The following is a 24,725-nucleotide window of genomic DNA, read 5'->3' as shown; positions in this document are numbered from 1 at the left end:
TTCTTGGCATGTAGGGCTGCTGACATTCATATCTGTGCATAGATCGCCGCCTAGTGTTGGGTCTGGATGTTTGCACGTTGTTGTCCTGGAAGAGTCTTCGAAGTATCCTGGGATAGGTGACTCCTCCCCTGGACTACAGTGCGCATGGGCATCCTTCTCCATCCTCAGATTGTTTTTCGCCATTGTGGCAGTGATGGAGTAGATACAGAAAGTGATGACCATGCTTACAGTAATTCTGAGAGCTGCAGCTGCTACAGGCGCCGGGGAGGAGGGTGGGCGATATGAATGTCAGCAGCCCTACATGCCAAGAACAGATGCATACTGGTAAGTAGCATATTCAGTTCGAGGCATGTGGGCTGCTGAATTCATATCTGTGCATAGAATACATAGCAGTACCTCCTATTAGCGGCGGCTACCAGTGCCAGCTGCAGCGGTCTGAAAAAGAGTTTTGAGAACAGCCTGTCCTACAGCTGCCTGCTGTTTTGATTGCACATCTACACAATAGTGTTTGGTAAATGTGTGTGTAGTGGACCAGGTGGCTGCTCTACATATATCATGCAAAGGAATGTTTCCCAGGAAAGCCATGGAGGCCCCTAACTTACGTGTTGAGTGGGCTCGTGGGGGAATCGTTAATGTGCGTTTAGCCTTTTGATAGCAAATTTGAATACATTTAACGATCCATCTGGCTATACCTGCTTTGGAGATGGCGTTACCTTTGTGGTGTGGGGCAAAGGCAACGAAAAGTTGTTTAGTCTTCCTAAAGACTTTAGTCCTGTCGATATAGTACATGAGGGCTCTCTTTACATCTAGTGTATGGAGTGCTCTTTCTGCGACAGTTTGTGGGTTTTGAAAGAAAACGGGCAGTTCAATAGTTTGATTTATGTGGAACTGCGATACCACCTTGGGCATGAATTTGGGGTTGGTACGTAGTACGACCCTGTTGGCGTGAACCTGTATAAATGGCTCTTGAACGGTTAGTGCCTGGAGTTCACTAACTCTCCTCAAAGAAGTGATTGCTACTAGGAAAGCTACTTTCCAGGTGAGGAATTGAATCTCGCATGAGTGTAAAGGTTCGAAGGGTGGACCCATTAGGCGTGTGAGGACCAAGTTGAGGTTCCACATTGGAGCAGGTGGGTGGCGTGGAGGGATTACTCGTTTGAGTCCTTCCAAGAATGCTTTGATGGCAGGCACTCTGAATAAAGAGAGGTGCTGCCTGTTCTGGAGATAGGCTGATATTGCGGTCAAATGGACACGTATTGAGGTGTATGCCAGATTGCATCGGTATAGGTGTAAGAGGTAACAAATTATGTTTTGGATGGATGCGTCTAGCGGGTTAATGTCATTATTATTGCAATAGATGACGAATCTTTTCCATTTGGCTGCATAGCAAGCTCTGGTAGTGGGTCTCCTGGCCTCCTTAATGATGTCCATACAGTCAGGTGGCAGGTTTAGGTAGCCAAACTCTAGGACTTCAGGAGCCAGATTGCCAGGTTCAGCTGTTGCGGATCTGGATGCTGAATCTCTCCATGGTTCTGCGTCAAATGCGCGGGTTTGATTCGCAGCCTTTGATGCGGCACCACGGAAAGTTCGAGAAAGGTGGTGTACCATGGCTGGCGTGCCCACGTTGGAGCAACCAGGACGAGTGTTAGTGAGTGTTGTCTGAGTTTGCGTGCCACCAGCGGTATCAGTGGTGCTGGGGGAACAGCTTACGCAAATCTGCCGGACCAGTTCATCCATATCGCATTGCCCTGCGACTGCGGATGTGGGAACCTGGCGGCAAAGCTTTGGCATTTTGTGTTTTCGCTTGTGGCGAATAGGTCTATGTCTGGATGACCCCACTGCTGGAAGTACGGCTGGAGTACTGATGGGTGTAACTCCCACTCGTGCATCTGGTGGCTGTGTCTGCTGAGCAGATCCGCCATCTGGTTGTCCTTGCCGGGGAGGTGTTCCGCCATGAGGAATATGTTCCTCTGAATGGCCCACTTCCACATGCTCTGAGCCAGATGAGACAACTGTGGAGAGTGTGTTCCTCCCTGCTTTTGTATGTAGTACATGGCGGTCATGTTGTCCGTCCGGATCAACACGACTTTGTTGCACAAGTGTACTTTGAATGCTTTCATTGCCAGGAAGATTGCCATCAGTTCTAGAAGGTTGATGTGCATCTTCTTTTGCTGTATTGTCCATAGTCCCTGCACTGTGTAATTGAGTACATGAGCTCCCCATCCCTGGAGAGACGCGTCCGCTGTCAGTATTATTTGTGGAACAGGCTCTTGGAACGGTCGGCCCTTGCAAAGGTTTTGTGGATTCCACCAATGCAGAGAGTTGTATGCCCGACCGCTCACCAACACTAGGTCTTTTAGTTGTCCTTGAGCCTGATTCCATTGACGTGCTAAGCACTCCTGAAGCGGGCGCATATGTAGTCTCGCGTGTGGGACTATGAAAATGCAGGAGGCCATCATGCCTATCAGCTGCATGAACACTCACGCGGGAAGGGAGTGTTGGGGTTTGAACTTGGAAATCAGCATTTGCATGCTGTTGATTCGGACTAAATTTGGCTGAGCTGTGGCTGCCAGAGTGTCTATGGTCGCACCTAGGTACTGTTGTACGTGTGCAGGTTGGAGATGTGATTTCGGGTAATTTAGTGAGAACCCCAGACTGTGAAGAAGGTGAATGGTGTGGGACATGTGGCTGGCACATTGCTGGGCTGACTTTGCTTGAACAAGCCAGTCGTCCAGGTAAGGGTAGACGTTTATGTGTTGGCTCCGTAGATGTGCAGCCACAGTAGCCAGGCACTTTGTGAAAACTCTGGGTGCTGTTGTCACGCCGAAGGGAAGGACTTTGAATTGGTAGTGCTGCCCCTGAACAGTGAACCTGAGATATTTTCTGTGTGAGGGGTGAATGGGTATGTGGAAATACGCATCTTTGAGGTCCAGTGTGGCCAGGAAGTCTCCCTGTTTGAGCAGCGGGAGGACTTGCTGTAGGGTGAGCATGTGGAAATGCTCGGAGAGAATGTAGCGGTTGAGGGGGTCTCAGGTCTAGTATAGGTCTGAGTGACCCGTCCTTTTTCGGTATTAAAAAGTACAGGGAGTACACCCCCGTACCTTGCTCGTGGACGGGTACGACCTCTATTGCGCCTTTTTGTAGCATACTTAGCACTTCCTGCTGTAAGAGCGTTAAGTGCTCTGAGGACATAGGACGGTGTTTTGGAGGTATTGTGGGTGGAGTTGAGGTTAATTCTAGGCAGTAACCGTGTTTGACAATATCTTTGACCCACCTGTCCGTGGTGATGGAGTTCCACGTGGACAGGAACCTTTGTAGCCTTCTACCGACAGGTGTTATGTGGTCGGGAGGAAGGGAGAGGGCGTCACTGTTTGTTCTTGGGGGAGGACCTGGTGTTGCCGTATCCGCGTCCTCTGCCCTTTGTGCTTGAGCCACGATATCCACCCCGGGTGTTTTTATCGTAGGAACTTTGTGTGTTTCCCTTGTTGTAGGTTTGCTGTGACCCCTGTCCTCTACCTGCTCCTCTATTTCCGGGGCGACGAAAGGAGCCGCTCCGAAAGGTCTGCGTTTGGAGAGCCCCCATGGACTTTGCAGTGTCTGTGTCCGTTTTTATTTTTTCTAGGGTGGTGTCAACCTCTGACCCGAATAAGTAGTCGGGGTTGACCGGCTGGTTGAGGATGTTATTTTGTACCTCAGGTTTGAATCCGGAGATTCGTAACCAGGCGTGTCGTCGTAACACGACGCTAGTGTTTATGGCTCTGGCAGCTGTATCCGCGGCATCCAGTGCACACTTAATGGATGCGTTCGTGAGGAGTTGTCCCTCCCTGATGAGGATCTCTGCTCCCTCTTTGAATTGGTCAGGGAGATGTTGGAGTAATGTTTCTAATGTGTCGTAATGTGCGCGATCGTAGCGAGCTAGGAGCGCCTGAGTATTGGCAATACGCCATATGTTAGCTGCTTGGGCTGCAACCCGTTTGCCGGAGGTCTCTAGCACCTTGGACTCTTTGTCCGGGGGAGGAGCATCCCCTGTCGTCTGCGAGTGTGCCCGTTTGCGAGCATTCGCGACTACTATGGAATCCAGAGGTAACTGGCCTCTAATGTAGGTAGGGTCCCCAGGCGCCGACCTGTATTTCTTGTCGATCCTGGGGTTTATTACTCTTGCCCTGGTGGGTTCTTTGAAAATGTCCTTTGCTGGTTTGAGGACACCTTTCAACATGGGTAGAGTTTTGATATTCCTTTCTGAGGATGCGAAAGTATCCATGAGAAAGTCGTCCTCGACGGTGTCAGAGTGGAGTTGCACACCATGATTGGCCGCAGCACGTTCAATGAGGGCGTTGAATGCGGCAGTGTCCTCTGTGGGAGACGTTTTTGCTCCATATAGCTGCGTGTCCTGTGTATCCATAGGTGCACCCGGGTCTACAGGGTCATCCCAAGCTTGGTCAGGGTCCTGTTGGCCTTCAGGGTCCATCTCTCCGGGGTAGGGGACGTGGTCACCCATGTAGTCCTCCAAAATGTCTGTTTCGGAGTGTGTGGGAGAGAAGGACTGTGGATCTTGGTAAGAGGAATGGAGAGGTTCGTAAAGAACTGGTTCCGAATCCACTGGCAGCTTTTTCTTTAGCGGGATCCGGTAGGAGTCCAAAGCTGGCTCGGAAGTTATTCTCCTCTTGTGGAGCATCATTCTGCCGGTGTCGGCATCGATGATGTGTGATGGTGACGTCTCTGCAGGAGAGCGTTCGGCAGGTGTAATCGTGGTGTGGGTGACACGTGTTCTGATTTGGAACAGTTTTGGGGCCGTAGATGGTGGCAGGCCAAAAGTGATGTTGGCCGGTGCCGGAGAAGCCTTTTGAGCTTTTTTCGGCTCGGAGCCTGACGTGTCCTGGAGGGCTGCCTTGTCTTTGATGCGTTGCAAGGACGCTGCAACTTGCCGCACCTGCAGCGCCGATGGTTCTTTGGCGCCGACCGGTTCTGTAGAGGCGGGCGTGGACTTCGGCGCCACTGGGTCATCGAGTCGAGGAGAGGTAGTAGCTGTCGACGGCGTCGATGATTGTGCCTTTGGTGCTGCTTTCGAAGCGGTGTGAGACGCAGCAGCCATTTTGACCTTTGTGGCCGGAGCCGATTGTTTCGGTGCCGGGAGCCGAGTAGGTTTGGCGGTACCGATGGTCTTTTTCCGTGTGTCGGCGCCGACGTCGGCTGCTGCAAGCTCGGCACCGAAGTCTCGTTTGGTGCGGTCGGTGCCGACGGGTTTGGCTGGCGTCGAAGGTGTGGTGGGCTTCGATCCGACCAGTGTCACTTTCAGTTTCGGGTTCTGATGAACCAATACAGCTTTCGGTTTCGGAGAAGGGAAACCAGCCGTTTTGGGTAGTAATGGCTGCCGCTGAAAGTCCGAGGCCGGGCCAGAGGGCGGGGCCGAAGAACTGCGGGATAGGTCTTGGGTAAGGCCCGAAGGCGATCCCTCTACCGGAGCCATAGACTGACGCACTGGGATATCCTCCATCTGTACGGGTAGGCCTTGCTCGTCACCGGAGCTACTCTCTTCGGCCCCTAAGGCCTCATCGTAGTCTCCTACCTCGGTGTCGGCTTCGTCTCTGTGAAAGAGTCGTTCTTCGATGTCTTCCGATCCGGAGTCGTGTTCGGAAGCGGGGCTGGAGGGTAGGTTCTCCACGTCTTCGACATCTTCGTCCTCGGCGCTGAAGATGTTGGTCGGGGCCAGTGCCGCTTGCTGCGCTTCAAGTATCGCTGCTCGTCGATTCCGGAGAGTCTTCTTGGATCGGAATCGGGCACAGGCCATACATGTGGACTCGTCGTGATCCGGTGAAAGGCATTTGTTGCACACCGGGTGGACGTCGACATGGGGATATTTCGCATTGCATACAGGACACCGCTTGAATGGGGTCCTCGATTCCATCGTCGATGTCGGGTCGATGGTCGGGTATGATGCGAAAAAGTTGTTCTTGAAGTTGGTAAACTAACAAATAACTATCGATACCGATCGGGAACAGTACCGACGCGAACTAAAGGCCTTTTGGCCTGTAAAAAGTTTTTCCCAACTTGAGTCAAGATAAGCACATCCGAACCCAATGGCGGAAAAAAACAATCTGAGGATGGAGAGGATGCCCATGCGCACTGTAGTCCAGGGGAGGAGTCACCTATCCCAGGATACTTCGAAGACTCTTCCAGGACAACAACGTGCAAACATCCGGACCCAACACTAGGCGGCCATCTATGCACAGATATGAATTCAGCAGCCCACATGCCTCGAACTAAGGTTTATAGCGGTCTTATGCACAGCAGTATTATTAAATGTCTGATAAAGAAATTAAGAATGTTTTTGTTTTTAATATTTGCTATGTATATAAAGAAAAAATGCGCCACAAGCCACATGGAATAATGTAATAATTTTTTTCCACCAAGAGGCGGACTAACCACCAGTACGGAAGATGGTAGAATCAGGACCATGGGAAGCGCCTATACCCACAATACACCATCTATTAAAAAACACTTACTGGTAGCGCCATTGTTGCTGCCTCCCATAGACAGACGATTGGAGCTCCGAGTTGCCGGTTTATAACCAGGTAAGCTCATCAAAAGAGTGTGACCGACATTCTCTTCTGAAGATGCAGATGTGATGCCTCCCAAAGACTCCTGCGATGGAAGGCGGGTAAGCGCAGGGACGGAGGCAGCAGCTTTAGGACGAGACACATTCCTGGCATTCTTCTGGCTCAGGCTCTGATGAGATTGTGTGGACCTCAAACTATAGAAGGAATTGTTGGCACTACCTGGTTCCTGCTCCTCTGTTTTCTGAAAAGAAAAAAGCATGCAATTGAGTTCACACGGAATAAAATAGTAGAAGCATGACGACTCTGAGGCAGATGGTGGAACAGTATCTGAGAGATACACGTTCTTGAAACTAAATGTGCTCTGTGTTTGACACTTAATGGAATAAGCTGGACAATAGTAATAATTTAAATATTTAAAAATTGAAATGTTAACATCCATTCTCTCTCAAAAATGAGGATCGCATTGCAATGAGGGGGATCCATGGAAAGCTCCTACGTGGTCCCTTAGTATAAGTATAAGTATAAAAGAAGCTGGTAAAGCGCTCGAATACCGAAAACGATGTCTTGGCGCTGTGATGTGTATTATCAGCGGGGAACGGAATGATTATTGGACCTGGAATAAGCGAAATTTGAGCATTTTTCTGAAAAGGGCATAGCTGGGTTGAAGTCGCATCTCCACTGGCAGATCATTTCATAACCTAGCTGCACGGATGACAAAAGAACGGCCGCCCCATCTCGCTAGTTTAAATCTGGAAATACAGACAAGACCAAGGTTGGCCGACCACAAGGCACGGGGTGGGATGCAAGGTAAAAACCTATCTATTCCATCCTCAGCGCCGCCACCAAAACGGGCCCGGTGAACCAAACAGAGTGCCTTAAACTCGATTCTCTGTTGAACGGGAAGCCAATGAAGAGATTTCCTGCCCGCAGAGGTAGGGCAGCCCCTGGGCAGGTTCAGAATTACACGAACCGCGGCATTCTGTAGAGACTGGATTTTTCCTACCTGGAACTTGTCGATACCCAGGAACAAGGCATTACAATAATCCAGTTTGGACATGAATAAGGGGGCCATCACAATTTTCTGTGGCGCCAAAGGGATGTATGGGAGGATTTTCCGCAGAGTTTTTAACAGTAGGAAGCATGATGAAGTTAGGCTATTGACCTGGGCTGACATATTCAGCTTTTCGTCAAAAAGCACCCCAAATTCCTCACCTTAGTGACCTGGAGGGTACATTGCCCTGCCGCCGACGGCCACCATAAGGTGTTCCAGACTGAGGGACCTTTCCCGAACTCCCTTATTTCGGTTTTCTCAGTGTTGATTTTTAAGAAACTCAGGCGCATCCATTCCATCACATCAGAAAGGCAGGCATGAAATTTAGCCGCTATTTCAACAGGGTGATCCACAACTGATATCACTAATTGTGAATCATCCGCATAGGACACAAACCTAAAACCATGCTCTCTGCCCAAACCAGCCAGAGGTCTCACATAGATGTTAAAAAGCGTCGGAGAGAGAGCGGAACCTTGCGGAACATCGCAAGGTAGAGCAAAGTTGCCCGAGTGAAAACCGGCCCAGTTTAAACTTGGTCTTCGATTATCCAGAAAGGAAGAGAGAAGGGCCAAAGCCCGATCCACAATCCCTACCTCTCTTAGACGCTGTATCAATACGGCATGATTCACGGTATCGAATGCAGCGGACAGATCCAGGAGGACAAGAATAGCTCTCCCCCCTCCATCCACTGTGGCTCGAATACCCTCAGCTGCCGTTATGAGGGCAGATTCTGTGGAATGCCTAGGCCGAAAGCCATGCTGGGACCTGTCCAGCAGGGCATTCTTGTCCAGATAGTCCATCAGATTCCGATTTATGGCCTTCTCCATGACCTTGGCCATCAGAGGGAGGCCAGAGATGGGGCGATAATTTTTAAATTCAGAGGGATCCAGAGAGGCTTTTTTAAGAAGGGGTTTAACACTCGCCGTTTTCCAGGTGGCCGGGTAGGGTCCCGCTGCTAGTACCGGATTGATCAGGACCGTGAGACTAGGTGTGATCCTATCCGCCGCCAGGTGCACAATATGAGCGGGACAGGGGTCTGAAGCAGCCCCCGACTTTATAGAGCCTAACAGTGTCAGGACCTTACCGCTAGATAAGGGATCAAAAATAGTCAGGCTACATGCGGGTAGCTCCTGCTCAGAGTGCGTGGTTTTTGGTCCCGCTGAGTTTAACAGTTCGTCATAGATAGTGGCCACCTTATTCTGAAAAAAGGCAGCCAGCTGATCACAAAGTAACTGGTCCGGGCTGAACTGGTCGGTCTGCTGAGGATTCGCCAGGAAAGACAGTTTTAAAAAGTTCTTTGGTGGAGTTCCCTGCCTCCGAGATTTTCCGGGAAAAATAATCCTTCTTGGATTTCCGGATGGCCTGCTTATAGTTGTGCAGCGCCTGGTTATAGGCTTGCTTATAGGCCCAGTTGTAGTCCATTCTCCAGAGCCTTTCCCGCCGTCTACACTCAACCTTCAATAGTTTGAGCTCTGGGCCATACCACGGGGCACCAGGGGGACGCCTGTTCCGGGTGGCTGACTGGGGGGGGGGGGTGGGCAACCAGATTGATTGCTTCCGTGATCCAATCAGTGAACTGGGAAACAGCCCTCTCATTAATGATATCAAAGGTATGGGGGGGGGGGGGGGGCGGGTTACCCAGCGCCTCAGTGAGGGACGAGCATGTAACCTTAATCCATCTCCTAAACAGGATCTTACTAGGTTCTTGGGGAACACCTATTGCCCTTGTTTTTACCCCTAACCCGAAGACCACAGCCCGGAGATACAGCAAATCTGGGTGGCTGGAGAACAAGCCGTCTAAAGTATGGCCCCCGTTATGAGTCGGGGCTGAAACCAGTTGTTGCAGTCCGTAAGCCTCCAGGCTATCCAGGAGTCTAGTAGTGTCCGAATTACTCTTGTCCTGCAAATGGAAGTTAAAATCCCCAAGAATCGTACTAGCCCTCGAACTCAGTACAAGACTCTAGGTGAACCTGGATCGCCTCCAGAAACGCAGCCCTAGGTCCGGGTGGTCTGTAAACCAGTAGACCGTGAGAGACGTTAGTGTCTTTTGAACATATGCTGAATTGCACTGCTTCTGCATGCAAATTTTCAACAGCCATGAACTGGGCCTTCAGGTGATCCCGGTAGATGATCGCTAAGCCACACCCTCTGCCGACCTTTCTGTCAAGACAGTATAGCGCATAGCCCGGGGGCAGGGCGATATTCCAGTCTGGGCAGGAAGCTGCGCTGGCCCATGTTTCAGTGATAAAGGCCAAATCAGGTGCGTGGGAGGTCAGAAACAATTCAAGCTCATATTTGTGCTTACTCACAGAACAGGAGTTGAGGAGAATGCCTACCAGATATTTCATAGGGCTTACCAGGGGTACCGGGACAGTGGTTCGTCTCTGAGTGTCGCAAAGACCGTCCCGTACCCCCTCACTGTCCCCAGTCATGCAGGACAGACTGGCCTTCTCTATACCATTACTGACCTCCCTATCAACAAAATAACAAACAGCCAGGGCAGACATACCTGTGTAAATCGTCTTGCCCGGACATAGGGGTACAGTGTAAAGATTTCACCACCTGCAAATCCAACAGCCTGGTCCGTGTATAGAATAGGGGATACGAGACAGCAGGGGGCCCTGCCGCTGGCACGCTCCTGGCGCGGACGGGGGCAGATGGGCTTGCCTTTAGCGCGCTTGCGTGCGTTATATGGGGTGCCGGGAGACTAGCGCTAGACCGCTAACCTCTGCCGGAAGGGGGGGGGGGGGGGGGGAAGGGCCCGCTCGCACGGACGGGCACCGCACACCGGGGAGTGGAGCCGGAAGAAGTGTTCCAGGTGACTGAAGAGTGGGGTAAATAAAATTAAACCAAGGTTTTAAAAGGAGTGTACCAGTAGATTTAAAAGCATGTATAAGAACAATCAAAATATTTAAAATAATCAGACAGATTTAAAACCTTCAAATGTGCACTGTCGCAGCCCGTAGCCCACTCAGCCGTACCGCTGCTAATCGCAACACCACTATTGCCAGCTCTATCCTGATTGTTCATGCAGTAGTTATCTTAATATAGTGATCCATGTGAGAAACTGGGTTATTGTAACGTGTTAGATAGCCTAGTCTGCATGCCTGCGCGTAAGCGCTAAATAACACACGGGAGCCGATCTTTTTTTTACACCCGCGCGGCTCCGACTGCCGCGCCGAGGCCACGCCCCTTTATTTAAATGCGCTAGCGCCTGACGTCACGCGTCAGCACTAGCGCGGCTCGACAGCGCGGAAGGCTAGAACGCCTCGCGCACGCCGAACACTACACTCCTTCCAACCTTTATAAAACTTTAAGCAAAACATAAAAACCAACGATGCATCTATTACCAGTCTGCCAGTCCTTACAGGTTACACCATATAGTCCGCCAGCTGGGATGAGGGTGCCGGGTTCTTCCTCAGGTTGTAGCGGGATGGGCCGCCTCGGGAAGGGGCCACCTCGGGGGTTCTGCGCCTCGGGGTGTTCGGCTCTACCCGGACTGGGGAGCTGCCAGGCGAGTTACCCCCCGGGGTGGCGGGGATGGACTGGGAGCCACTCTCCTCGCTCCGACCGTCCTCCACCTCCTGATCCTCGCTCGGCTGGTCGGGATCCGGCCCCTCGGGCTCGGTCCCGGGACGTGAGGGTGTTCCTGGATGGACTTTTTTGAAGAAGTACACATCTCGCGTGACCGTTTCAGCACCTCTTTGAGCGGTCACCATCGTACCCGTCCGGCGGGTGACAATCCATGGTTGGGGTTCAAAAGGAAGTCTGAACTTGCTGCCTGGGTAGCGGTCCTTCACGTACACTCGATCTTGTTGTTGTATCGTGGACTCCAAGGCTCCCCTTCGCCGGCTGGCGTGGTCATTCGAGCGCATCCGATTGGCTAAGGTCTTTTCGCTGGTGGCTTGCGCCGGAACCCAAGTAGGGTGGTGTGGGATCGTGTCACTCACGATTCTCCCCATGGTGGCTGGTCCTGGCGCTGCCTCGGTCGTGACATGGGGGGTCAACCGGTATTCCCGCAGGAAGCTGTAGATCGCTCTCTCCAGTGGAGATCCGTCAGCCATGGCGATGCGAATGGTTTTGTTGAGAGTCCTCATAAACCTCTCCACCTCTCCATTGGCTTGGGGCCACCGGGGTGTTATTTTGCGGTTATGGATCCCCTGCCCTTGAGATACTCAGCGAATTCCTGCCCTTGGAAAGGCGGTCCATTGTCGGTCTTGACCACCCCGAATATGCCATGAGTGGCGATGGTTTTTTCGAACTTCGCGATCACTTCAGTGGCTGTCTGGCTCCCCACGATTTCGACCTCTGGGTATTTGGTGAAATCATCGACGATGACCAACGCGTACCGTCCATCGGGGAGATGTCCGAAGTCGGCACTCACGCACTCCCACGGTCTCTGAGGATTGTCTTCGGTCGCCACCGGGTGAGGGCGTAACGGCTGTCCTGCGGCTTGGCACCACGTGCAGGTTCTCACCGTCTGTTCCACCATCGCATCCATACCTGGGAACCATACTTTGGCTCGGAGCCTGCCCTTTGTCTTTACCACTCCTTGATGTCCCCTGTGGGCGAGGTCCACCGCCTGTTGAGCGAGGCTGGCCGGCATGACCAGCCTCGGACCCCGCAGAAGACATCCTTGGGCGTCAACGGACAGCTCACTTCTCACTTTCAAGAACGATTCCAGTGTCAGCTTGGCTTGGGGTGTCCGTCTGTTGAGCGAGGCTTGGTTTGTCCTCCAATCCCCCGATCTGACAGCCTCGGCTGCGGCTCTCACGCACTCATCACCTTCCGAGGCCTCTATTATTGCGGCCAGGCTCATTGGGAGGGGTCGTGACCGCTCTGTCACGTACCGGACGTACTCCTCTGTATCCTCGGCCTCCTTCTCCTCCGTCGTTGCTTTCCGTGGGTGTCGTGACAGATAGTCCGCCGGGTTAGTGGCCCCTGGTTTGTACTCCACCCGGTAGTCGTACCCTTGGAGTTGGAGTATCCATTTTTCAATCCGGGGCGGCGGTTTCGAGGATGACCCTTGGAATAGGGGAATGAGTGGCTTGTGATCGGTTGTCACTGTGAAATGATGTCCATACACGTAGACGTGAAAATACCGGCATGCCCAGTGGATGGCGATTGCTTCTCGCTCGATTTGCGAGTACCGCTGCTCTGTCTCGGTCAGGGACCGGCTGGCGTAGGTGATGGGGGCCCACTCCTCGTTGTCCTGGAGTTGCGTCAGGACCGCTCCCAGCCCAAACGGGCTCGCATCGACCGCCACGTTGGTGGGCTTTGCCGGGTCGAAGTATGAGAGGGTAGTGTCCGCGGACAGGGCCGCCTTCGTCGCTTGGAATGCCTGCTCCTGTTCCAGGCCCCACTGCCACGTGGTGGACGACTTGGTCAGCTCTCTGAGGGGTTTGGTGAGGTTGGAGAGGTCCGGAATGAAGCGGCCGCAGAAATTGACCATGCCCAGGAAACTCCGGGCCTCCGAGATGTTCGTCGGAGCTGGGGCATCTTGGACATCCTTCGCCTTGTCCGGGTCTGGGGCCACCCCTTGGTCCGAGAAAGTATACCCAAAGAAACTGATCTTCTTTTGCAGGAACTGACACTTCTCCCGATGCAGGGTCAAACCTGACTCCTGAATCCTCTTGAGAACCCCTCTTAACCTCTGGTGGTGTTCCTCTATGGTTGACGCGTATATGAGCAGGTCGTCGCTCACGTTGAGCACACCAGGGAGCCCAGTGAGCACCTCTCTGATGGTATTTTGGAATACCTCGGCGGCACTTGAGATGCCGAAGTTTAGGCGCCGATACCGTCTGAGGCCCACATGGGTGGAAAATGTGGTGATGTACCTCGAGTCCGGATGAAGTGGTAGCAGGTGGTAGCCTGACCGTAGATCCACCTTTGAAAACCACCGGGCCCGGTTCAGCTCTCCCAAGATGTCATCAATGGTGGGCGTCAGGTGTCGCTCTCTTTTGACAGCGGCGTTAGGGAGGCGCATGTCCACACAGATGCGGACTTGTCCTGGCTGCTTCGGCTTCCTGGCGATGACGATCGGGGATACCCACGGGGTTGGCCCACTGACCTTTTCGATGATGCCTTGTTTCTCCAGGGCCTCCAGTTCCTCCTCGACCTTCTGCCGCAGGTGGAAAGCAATCCGCCGGTGCCTCAACGCCACTGGCTGGACCGACGGGTCGATGTGTAAGGATACTTCCTTTCCTTTCAGGCACCCAATGCCATTAAAGACTTCTCCAAACTCTTCCAGAATGGTGTCCAGTTCTTCCTCCAGGACTGCCATGGCAAACGAGATCAGTCTTAATTCTTCGGCCGATTGCCCGCTCAGCAGCATCCCGCTGCCCTCTTCCGTGACATAGACGGTGGTGTTGATGCTCCTCTCGCCATGTCGTAGCTCTGTTTTGAAGCATCCGATGAGGGGAATGGGTGTCTTCTGGCCGTATGCGAACACCCGAATCTTCGCCTCTCTCAGCGGGGGTTTTGCCCGCAGTTGGTGGTAGACATTGGCGGCCATCAGCTCGATGGAGGCCCCGGTGTCAATTGTCGCCTTTACCTCTTGTTGTTGGATTAGGATGCGACATTTCGGAAGTCTGCGCTTCTTTTTCTGTGGTTGATGGATTGCAAACACATAATGGACTGGGTACTCTTCGGTGTCGTCGTCCATATCTTCACTGTCTGCCTCTTCGCGTACCGCATGGGCCGCCTCCTTCTTGGCTCTCGTGGACCGGCACACCGCCGCAAAGTAGTTCATCCACCCGCAGGCGCCGCACTTCTTCCCTCGGGCCGGGCAGTCTTGCATGCGGTGGGGTTGTCCGCCACAGTACCCGCAGTCTTTCTTCTTTGCCTCCGGCTGCCGTTTCCCTCCGGCTTGCCTCCCCTTCGGCCGCACTACGTTCACCGCTTCCGCCACTTGCACTTGCTCCGTCTTCACCGGGCGATGTAGGGCTGCCTCCATATGCGAGGCTCTCGCTTGCAATAGCTCCTTCGACCGTCCGAAGGTGAGGATGTCCGCCAGGGGCTTTCCTTCTTCCTGGAGGACCGTGACGCGAAGCTTAGACGAGTAACACCCCTGTATGATCTGCCCTCGTATCTCTTCCTGTTCGTCGCGGAATCCACACGTGCTGGCCAACTCCTTCAGCCTGCCATGGAACGTATCCAGGGACTCGTCCGCCTCTTGTTTGGCCTGGCGGAAGATGAACCTTTCATAGTCTCTGTTCGCCATGGGCTCAAAGTGGGCGTTAAGCGCGTTCAGCAGCGTGTGGTACGTCTTCGGCGTGGCTTCCACGAGAGTTTTGTAGATGCGGTGGATGTCCTTGCCTCCTAGGTGGAGCAGCAGTGCTCTGCGCCTTTCCCTCGCGATGCCAGCCCCTTCGAAGTAAAATTGCAGGCGATCTGTCCAATCCTTCCAGCGCGGGGCAAGGGACGACGGGGCACCGTCGACGACAAACGGCTCAATGGCGGGGATCGACGCCATCTTGGCACGTGCGCAGCACGCGGTGGAAGCGGGCTTCCTCTCCTTTGCGTCGACGCCACTAGGCGTGCACCTCCTCCGGGCGTTGCGCGTTGACTCTCCTCGCGCTGCTGCACCTACCGGTGAGCGCGCCTACCTCCAGACGGCATCCGCGGGACTCCTCAGGCACTTCAGGGTGGAGGCGATCACGCTCGGCGTAGGCCTGGCCCGTGAGAGGGCGCGGTCGTCGTCAGGCACTTCGTGGGGCAGGTGGGGCGCCACCTGGGCGAGACATACTCCTTCCAGGCTGTGGATTGTGGCCCCAGGGCGCACACAGCGTCACCTCCGATGGCTGGATGGACGTCCAGGGCACTTGCAGTGTCCCCCAACAGGCCTCACAGTAAGCGCAGCCGGGTCTCCACGAGGGGGGGCTGCAAACACACAGGCCCAGTATGCATGGGAGGCCAACAGTGGTCCCTGTGGGGCACCAGATAGCACAACAGGGCTCAGTAGACCCCTCGTCGCCAGTGTAACGTGTTAGATAGCCTAGTCTGCATGCCTGCGCGTAAGCGCTAAATAACACACGGGAGCCGATCTTTTGTTTACACCCGCGCGGCTCCGACTGCCGCGCTGAGGCCACGCTCCTTTATTTAAATGCGCTAGCGCCTGACTTCACGCGTCAGCGCTAGCGCGGCTCGACAGCGCGGAAGGCTAGAACGCCTCCCGCACGCCAAACACTACAGTTATAAATATCAGAGGGTAGTACCATCAAGAACAAACAAGCTGGTTAGGCTAAAACACAGTTCCTCACATAGCTTTTCTCAATACCTGGAAGCAGGCAAACCTCACAGAAATGTATGTTAGGTTCAAACAGTACCAACAATTTAAAGCCGAGAAAACAATAAAATGACCTAACTAATGTTAGAAAATGAAAGACCATTTTATAAGCAAGACGACAAAAACCAAGTCAGTTAAGGAGAACCAGACTTAACGTTGGTAACATTCTTTCTAGTAAATAGTTAATCTGCAGATTCCTCACTTTTACAATAATTCCACCAAGCTGGATAAGGATTTTCGAAACAATGCCTCCTCTGCTCCAGTAGGCAACATTATGGCCTTGCACCGCTCCTTAAGTCATTCCGGAGGTTCATAAAGGAACATAGAGGTGCCATCCCAGCCTGGGGAAGTTAGTTTTGCCTTTGCACTCCAGAGAGCGGGAAGGAAGGAGGCTGGTGAGGAATATGTGATTAGACAGAGCATCCATCAGAAAGAGTGATACTGAACATAAGTAGCTTGTTCTTCTAATGCATCTTTTTAACCACAGATTCCTCTACTTACAACAGGCACCCCAGTGGTATCTCGCAACAGGAGAAGGCATTGTGGAGTGGAGTCAAACTAAAAAGTCCTGCTGAACTGAGTGGGCAAAGTGGCCCACTCTGTGGGCTTGACTCAAGACAATAGGGTTTGGTGAATGCATGCAAGGACGCCCATGTAGTAGCCTGGCAGATGTCTAGGACCGGCCCCAAAGGGGTTCCTTCTTGGGCAGTGTTGCAAAGTGACACATTTTCGTGTGGGTCTCCCCCTTTAATTTTTTGGGGGACTTGCCTGCTGGTAATCTTGAACTCAAATACCGCTATCCAGTACCCACTATATGTGCTTTGACCCATAAAACATGTGAAAATTGGCTTACAACCTGAATAGCACATTTAACTTTCATATAATGATACAGAATATGATGCAGAAATGCACCCTTCACATGGAAAGTTAAATGCCACTTGTGGACATTAGCACCTATTGTGCCATCCACTACACTGGCAGTGAAAACATGGCTTCAGACCCATCTGTGTAGCCTGACGGCAGGTTGATCCCTGCTGCACAGACCTATCACTTTCTTCTCAGGAGGTAGGAAAAAAAGATGTTAAATATTAAATTTTCTGCGAAGGGTGCCTTTGTACCTACAAGGCAGGGTGGCACATCTGTGACAACAGAAACGGCATGTCGCCGTTGGCCTGAATGAGAGTGAAAGAGGTGTGAAAACTTCCCCCAGAGCTGCTTGGGAGAGGGGAGGAGTTATCTTCGCCTGCAGGAAGAACTGATGGTGTGGGACCCGGAACTTCATTTACTTCAAAGGAGCCTTCTTTATGATAAGAACATGTTGGGTGATACCTAGAAAAGGCCTCAGATATTCTCCCCCTAGTCAAGCAGCACCAAACCCAGTGGGAGCAAAACTATGCCCAGAACTGGTTTTGAGTGATCAGAGGCGGGAACTACTCATTGCCCTGGCCACAACTCTAGCATACAGGCTCTACACAAGGGGAGAAGGGTTTCAGCATCTTGAATTTTGAGACTGAAGGGCACTGTTGGATTGTGTGCAGTAAGGCAAATAGAAGATACAGAAAAAAACGGGTAGAGTTTGCCCCCCAGAACTTTACCCCGTTTGTTAGAGAGTGCCCAGGAGTCACCCCCACCAACTAGCTGGTGCAAGGCATAAATATGTTCTCCCATGGAACCCTATATGTAACAATTTCTGGACTGCAGAAAATAAAAAGAGGACTGGACCGGAGAAGCGCCGAAGGACTGGACCTGCTCTCTCTTTCGGGACAAACAAGTGTACTCCAAAGGCCACTTGGATGACCTCGTGTGGCAACAGAGATACAAGTTGCAAAAGATCTTTCATGGCAGTACCCAGCTGACCTGTGGCAACTGGACCAAAAAGTGGACTTTGCTGTTGGCCTCTGCCTAACACTCAGACTTTAAGTGCTCTCATTTGAGGTTCTGGAGGCCTTTGGCTGCAAGGGCACCACGGAGGCAGCTAAAAATTCTGTGGCAGCCCATTTGGACTTAAAAACTCTTTCCAACTTTTTGACTTCCATACTTTTACTGTTACCAATGCACTTGTATCCGAACATGGCTCAGTTTACCGCTTCCAATAACCATCATTGCCACTGAGCTTTTTGGAGCCATGTTCACATAAACCTTTACAAATTCACATCTCTAGTTCCCCTTATTGAATTTTAGTTGTGTTGGTGTTATTTCCATCATTAAATATTTCTTTGTTTTATAATTGGTTGTGGAATTTTGTATGACTTTTTACTGTGTATGCCCTGCTTAAATACTTTACACAATGCCTTTGATTTAAGCTAGGCAGCTTAATGTCACATTATCAGCAATTAAGCATGTTTATTTTATTTGTGACATCTAGCAGGTGGTAGCCTTATCCTTTGAGGTAGAAACTTACTCACATCAAATAATAATCCACTTTCCTACAGGCTTTGTTGGCATGTTTCTATGCAGAGAAAGATTGACCTGGACAAGTTCCATATCTGCACTGCCTTCCTCTTATTAGCACTCACAAAGCCCATGAAAAGATGGTTGCCTACAACATATTACTGTAAGTGCTTGGTGTTGAAGCGGAGTGCACTCATTGCAATGTTGGTCAGGAAAACAAAAGCCTAGTTAGACCAAAGCCCAAAACAATAAAACCTTCAATAACGTAGCCTGTAAAGGATCAAACTTCTCCCAATGCCTTGAATAGATGGAATTAGTTGAGGGGCATCTGGTTGCTATTAACACATCCACTACCTCAGCTGGCAAAATGCAGCTCACTATGCATGGAGGTGTAGATTCTGGAGATTTGGTACAGAACTCTGCCCTGTTTCTAAGCCATGAGTTCCTCCCAAAGAGGTAGACAATCGGAGGGCAAATGTTCAGGTTCAACATGTCAGGGTACACCACACTCCTGGCCCAGTCTGTGGCCATCAAAACTACAAAGGAACGGTTTGCCCTGCCCTTCCTCAGAACTGGAGGACAGGGTTAATTGTGGGAACACGCAGGCGTAGCTCAACTGCAGGTGGAATACGTCCCCAGGGACGTCTTAGCTGAAACTCCAGCAAGCATTAATTTCATCACTACACGTTCCTTCAATGGCAAAATGAAAGGGCACATCCCACTGGTCGAAAACTCATGAGCAACCCCTGGATCAAAACTATATTCACGGACTGCCATCAAATGCTTGCACAGATAGTCTGCTGACATTTAGAAACTGCTGAGATGATTGGTTAACAGCAGGATCAAGTTCCTCCATAGAAAAAGCCACCTCCAAAGTTACGCTGCTTCTGGACATATGACCAAAGACCCCTATACTGCCCTGCTTGTTGCAGTACCGAATTATGGTTGTGTTACCATCAAGACCTGCACTAGCCTCCCCTTGATGGATATATTAAAGGCTTTCAGAGCCAACCGGATGGCACAATGCTCCAGAAGGTTGATTGGGAATTTTTGCTTCCCTGGAGACCACAGACCTGATCTCTAATTGTCCAAAGTGATCACCCAAACCCTGAGATGAGTCATATGTTAATACTTTGAGTGGGATAGGAACAGTGCGACATGCTGCAGAAGTGGTTTGTGCCCACCTACCACCACCGAAGATCTTGGGCTGTCTCCTTCAAAATGGAAATGTTGTCTATCAGCCAGCTTGGTGCTGTGCCCATTGGATACAGAATACTCACTTCAAAGCCTGCATGTGCCATCGTCCACAAGGCACCTTGAGAATACATGAGGCCAGAAGCCTAAGTCGTCTTCCTCACCAAGACCTTTGACTTAGCCAGAAACATTGGTATTATATTTGAATGTCTGACACTCACTGCAGGGTGGAAAGCAATTGAACATCACCGTGTCCAGAATGGACCCTATGAAGGGAATACTCTGCACAGTTGACATGTGGTATTTTGGTCTGCTGATGGCAAACCCCAAGGATGACCAAAAGAGGCAGCTGTCCAAAGAAGGTCCACGACTGACTGGGCGTAAAGAATCTGGGCCACAGTGAGCATTTTGAATTTGTTCTTTGAAGCAGACATTCAGGGAGTAAAGAACCAAAATGGGTCTTGGCCCACCATCCTTCTTGGGAACCAGAAAGTAGGAGGAGTAACAACTCATCTCAGCAAGGTTTCCTCTTGATGGCCCCTTTGCCCAGAAACGACTTGAATGCCGGCAAGAACTGCTGAAGCTTGAGCAGGCACAGGTGGGATATAAAAGGGAGGTGGTGCTTGAAATGAATGGCCAAGGCATAAACTTTAACAATTTGCAGCACCCACCAATCTGAACTGAGGACCCCCAGGTAGACTGGAAAAACAGAATTGTGTCCCATACCAGATGTGTGTGGTTCTACAAGGGAGAATCAGAGTAGCTTGTAAGCAACTACAGGGGATCAGGAAGTGGAATAAGCTGTCCTTGTTGGTATCCGCAGCCGGAACCTTCACCACATCCTCCAAGGCTGCAAAAAGTCTAGTGCAGTCAAGATGCCATTTTCCCTAGCTTATGTGTTTTGAAAATACGCACATTTATGTCTCCAATATGCACTTTTAAATTTTGGTATACAACCGAGTAAAAGCTTCAAATTTAGAAAGCTGGGCTGCACACAGCAGCACTACTTAAAGGTAGCTGGAGAGCAACCTGTATCTCTCAAACCACTGATCGGAGTAGCGCACTCTAAACTTCCTATCCTGCTGGTGAAAGTGAAGGGCTGGTGGGAGCAAGTCCCAGGGAGCAGGCCGTAATGTGGTCATCTTTTGAGGGTGCTAGTGCAGAGTCAATTTTCTCCCCAAAACAGCCTGGGCCCTTCAAATGGCATGTTGCATTAGAGATGTCTGGACATGGTCTGAAAATTCAGTAGAGCACATTCAAGCAGGATGCCTGAGCATAACACTGGTACCCATGACATGGCCAGCAGTCTGCTGTATCAAGGGCAACACGCAGTAAATATTTAACAGTTTTTTCTATTTTGAATCTTTTGGGCAAAAGTTGCTCTTTCAGTTCCTCAAGGATAGCTGGCAAGAATTTGGTGGCCATGTCCCAAAAGGCATGCGTATAATACCTTCAAAGGGTAGACAGTAGTCCAAGACCATAGGGCTAAAGTATCAGAAGAAAATACTCTTGCCAAAAGTGTCAACACTCTTAGACTCCATCCGGCAGTGCCGTAAGGAAAGCAATTATGTCGGCTTGTGGATGTCCATGCCACCAGGATTTCTAGGGTCAGCTTTTTAGTGAGAAAAGATGGGTCATCAGGGGCAGGTCTGGTTTGTCTCGACACTGGACAACTCACTAGGAGAGCCCAGCATGGCTTTGTCCAAGCAGCCATAAAAGTGTCTGTTAAAGCTTCACAAAGGCAGCAAAGGCGCCACTGGGGCAACCCTGGCCGCAATATTGGTCAACTAATTAGCTATTTATAGTGGGCAACTGTAAATTAATAGGTTCTGCTGCCCTGCAGATAACCACCGCAAAAGAGGCACTTTCTTCTGTGGGCGAGTCTGGAGGCGATTCTAACAATCTCGGTGGACGTGTCAAACCCACTAGCATTCCATAGATCAACGTACAACCCAGCATCAGTAGGAGTGGGAGCAAGTTGTCCATTAAGACACTAGAAGAGGGTGCAGTGGAGCCTATCAGCACTGGGGAAGGGGCCTGCCAGTAGACAAGCGACTGATGGCTAATGCAGCTGAGTGGAGCCCAACGGCGCTTCAGAGAGAGCTGGCATCCCCTTGAAGATATGCAGCATGGCCTCCTTTAAAACCAGTTATCTTTGAGAAGGAGTATGGGTGAGGTGGAGGCGTTATTTTCCGTAGCATTTTGTTCAGTCTTTCTGGCATCTGAAGACTCAGTGAAGCTGGAGGCTGCACTTCGGACACACATCAATGATGTGTAAAGAAAATAACTGAAGTCAGTGCCACGCATGGGGTCCGACAGCCCCACCTAATGGAGCACTAGAGGAATAAGTTTGATAATCCAGATTTAGTCTGGTGCCTGGTACTATTCTAAAAGAAAGGAATTTGCGGTTTAAGTAACCATCAAAAAATACAAATAAATTCAGGTGTTAATTCAAAACGAGCCTAGAAAAAGTAAAGTGCTAAAAAACTTACTGGGGCATAAGCACAATTTCAGGCTGACCGCAATGTAGTAGACGCTGGATGCACCTAGTGGGTCATCACGGTCAAAAAGTGTTTACTTTGGGACTTTCACTTTTTTGAATCTCACGATCTTCCAGTAGGGCACGGTCGAAGTCTGTTCTTCAAATTTGTTTAGGTCATTGTCAAGTTTTAGCTGAAGCAGTTGGTTCTGGCACCACAGAACAACTTCCATTCGGTAATGTCTTATCATGGAGACTATTAAGGTGCAGATTCCATACCTTACAACAATTCACAGACTTCAGACTGGATCCAGAAATATTTTGAGTACCCATGTGCGACAGTAGGTGGCGTCGTTCAGCTCGGTTGGCCGTGCTGGAAATCACATGTACAGTACCTATATAAGCACCACACTGGTGGGCTGACACCAGTTAACTTTCTGCGTTTCCACACGCAGAGCCATGAGACCAGACCACTAGAATAAAAAACTGGGGCGCTGAGAAGGGCTGTAGCAAAGTGCAGTGTTTTGACATAGCCACCCCCACTTTTTGCCCACTGGTAATGATGTTATTGACTAGATGTGCACTGGGCCCCTGCTAAACTGGCCCCAATGGCAGTACTCTTTCCTTAAAAACTACAACATGCTCAATTGTACCCCAACTGGTTAGGACTTTACCATCCTTGTAAGTCCCTGGTTAATAGTACCTATGGTGCCGAGGGCATGGGTATTAAAGACAGTCCCTTATGGGCTGCAGCATCTATTATGGCATCCAAAGAGAGCCACACAAAAACTGCAAGCAGACTGCCATTGCAGGATGCAAGAAAGGGCGCAAGCCCTTCCGAAACACGACATGGCACACTCCATGTGCAACGCCCAAGTGCACTGCACGTCTTACATGTAAGTCACCCCTACAGCAGCACGTAGAGCCTTTAGACAGGGTGCATTATATTACATGTGAAGACACATCTGCATGAGCAGATAGGCCCCTGTGAGGTCTAGTTGCATTGCAAAGACCTTGCAAGTGATCAGGAAGCCATTTTAAAGGTATGCACTGGTCATTACGAGTTACCCAGCTACACAAGGGCTTCACTGAAAATAATGGTGTTTTGTATCAAACACCTTGTTTCAATAAACCTACACTGATGCCAGTACCAGATGTGTGACATGCACCCACAGGGCATCTTAGAAGTGCCCCCTCAAAACCCACTAGTCCTCTAGTGCGCTGGCTGACTGGTATTGTCCAGCAAGGAATGATGACTTCTCCAGAGGAAGGTGTCAACACCTCCTCCAACAGGTTGGCTAGTGATTTAGCATATCAAGGCCAGAGGCTTCAATGCCACCTTTGATATGTGATCCTGGCTTGAACCGGGGCCCATTTAGCACCAGAGCAAGTGGGAAATTAGCTAGTCAGAAGGCGTGTCTCACTTTTGGTTAAACAAGGAACTCTGGGTCAGTATTATGCCCACTCCTCGCAGGAAGTGGTCATATTGGGGGTGTAGACAACCCAGGGTTAGGTAGCCCATTGGCTACTACCCTACACTTTCCTAAAATCAGTATTTAGGGGTCCCCTCGACACCAGAAAGATTTGACTTCCTGGGAACAGAAGGACAAAAAAAAGAGTGGTCACTGCGAGGAACAGAGGACCTGTTCCAAAATTGGCGTCAAACCGTGCCTGGCTGCTAGTATCTTGACTATTGCAAAGACTAGACTCATACAAAAGCTGAACATCCTCCCAAACCCTTGGAGGACTGAGCGTTTCAAAAACCACCGTGCATCTCTCTTGGGGTGGAGGAGCCATCCCCCTGCGTCTGCAGGCACCGGCCTCATCCGCCCGGTACACCATATTGTTGCCTATCAGGTCCACCGAGGGAGCAACATGTCAGGAGGAGGTCTTTGTGGCTCTACGAGGTAAGCCCCATCTCCTCACTGAGTTTGGAGACACTCGAACCTCCAGGAGCCTCCCTGCACCGATACCCTGGGTACTGGAGTACCTGTATCAACCAAGACTTGTGTGTGCCAAGACAGGACATCACTGAGGAAGACCGATTTGCTCATTGAGGGATGGGTAGCGAGACCCACGACGAGAGTGGGGCCACGATGTCCCGTTTTCCCCTCCTCTGTAAAACCAACAACTGTGAGAGCCTAAAACACAGGTGGCTAGCCAGCCAAGTCTCTCCGCACCCAAACCCACAGCCAGATTTCATGGAAACTGACTGCGTCCCCTTGGTCCAGAGACCCTCACAAGCTGAGCCCACCTTTGGATTCTTCCGGACTTGTCCCAAAGTCAGCCACATGCAACCTTTTTATTACAGGTACCCTTACATTGACTAATGTGTAGCGATCCAGGCTACCAATGCAACCAGCACATCTGCAGCCAGACACACCAGGGCAAGAAAAACCAAACTGCTGGTGGCTCTTTAGTCCTTGCCCCCTAAGCACCTTAAGTTATAAAATGCCCCTTCAACAACCGTTCGCAGGTATATGTATGCTGTGTATGTTTCACCCATAGGATAGCATTACCGCGCACGAGGCTCATACATCAAAAATTATTTAAGCATTTTACTGTTTTACTGTAAAAACTAATGCCAAAAGTACTTACCAGCTTCCGATCTTGGTGTCTAAAATTATATAATTTTTTTCTACATTTTCTAATCTGAACTGTATGGGCCTTGTGTCCCCCAGTCCACTACATTAGAAACTTACCACGTATACTAGTCACTTAGGCCTTCAAGTTTTTAGAATTTTTGTAGTTTCTAAAAAGGCCTCA

At 50.8% G+C, this 24,725-nt stretch overlaps 1 protein-coding gene across 11 annotated transcripts in view; it reads right to left on the bottom strand.

Annotated features, from left to right (window-relative positions):
• The window catches only part of NUMA1 (nuclear mitotic apparatus protein 1), a 734,824-nt gene that overhangs the window by 175,038 nt on the left and 535,061 nt on the right, over nt 1–24,725 (bottom strand). For all 11 annotated transcript variants that reach the window (XM_085623424.1, XM_085623417.1, XM_085623420.1 and 8 more), the window contains one exon: nt 6,504–6,798. In XM_085623424.1, coding sequence (XP_085479550.1) covers nt 6,504–6,798 — 295 coding nt within the window. The remainder of the gene's footprint in view (nt 1–6,503; nt 6,799–24,725) is intronic.

Source organism: Triturus cristatus, chromosome 8, assembly GCF_964204655.1.
Source record: "Triturus cristatus chromosome 8, aTriCri1.1, whole genome shotgun sequence".
Classification (NCBI taxonomy): domain Eukaryota; kingdom Metazoa; phylum Chordata; class Amphibia; order Caudata; family Salamandridae; genus Triturus; species Triturus cristatus.
The sequence above is the reverse complement of the archived record's forward strand: the minus strand, read 5'-3'. Positions and strand labels throughout refer to the sequence as shown.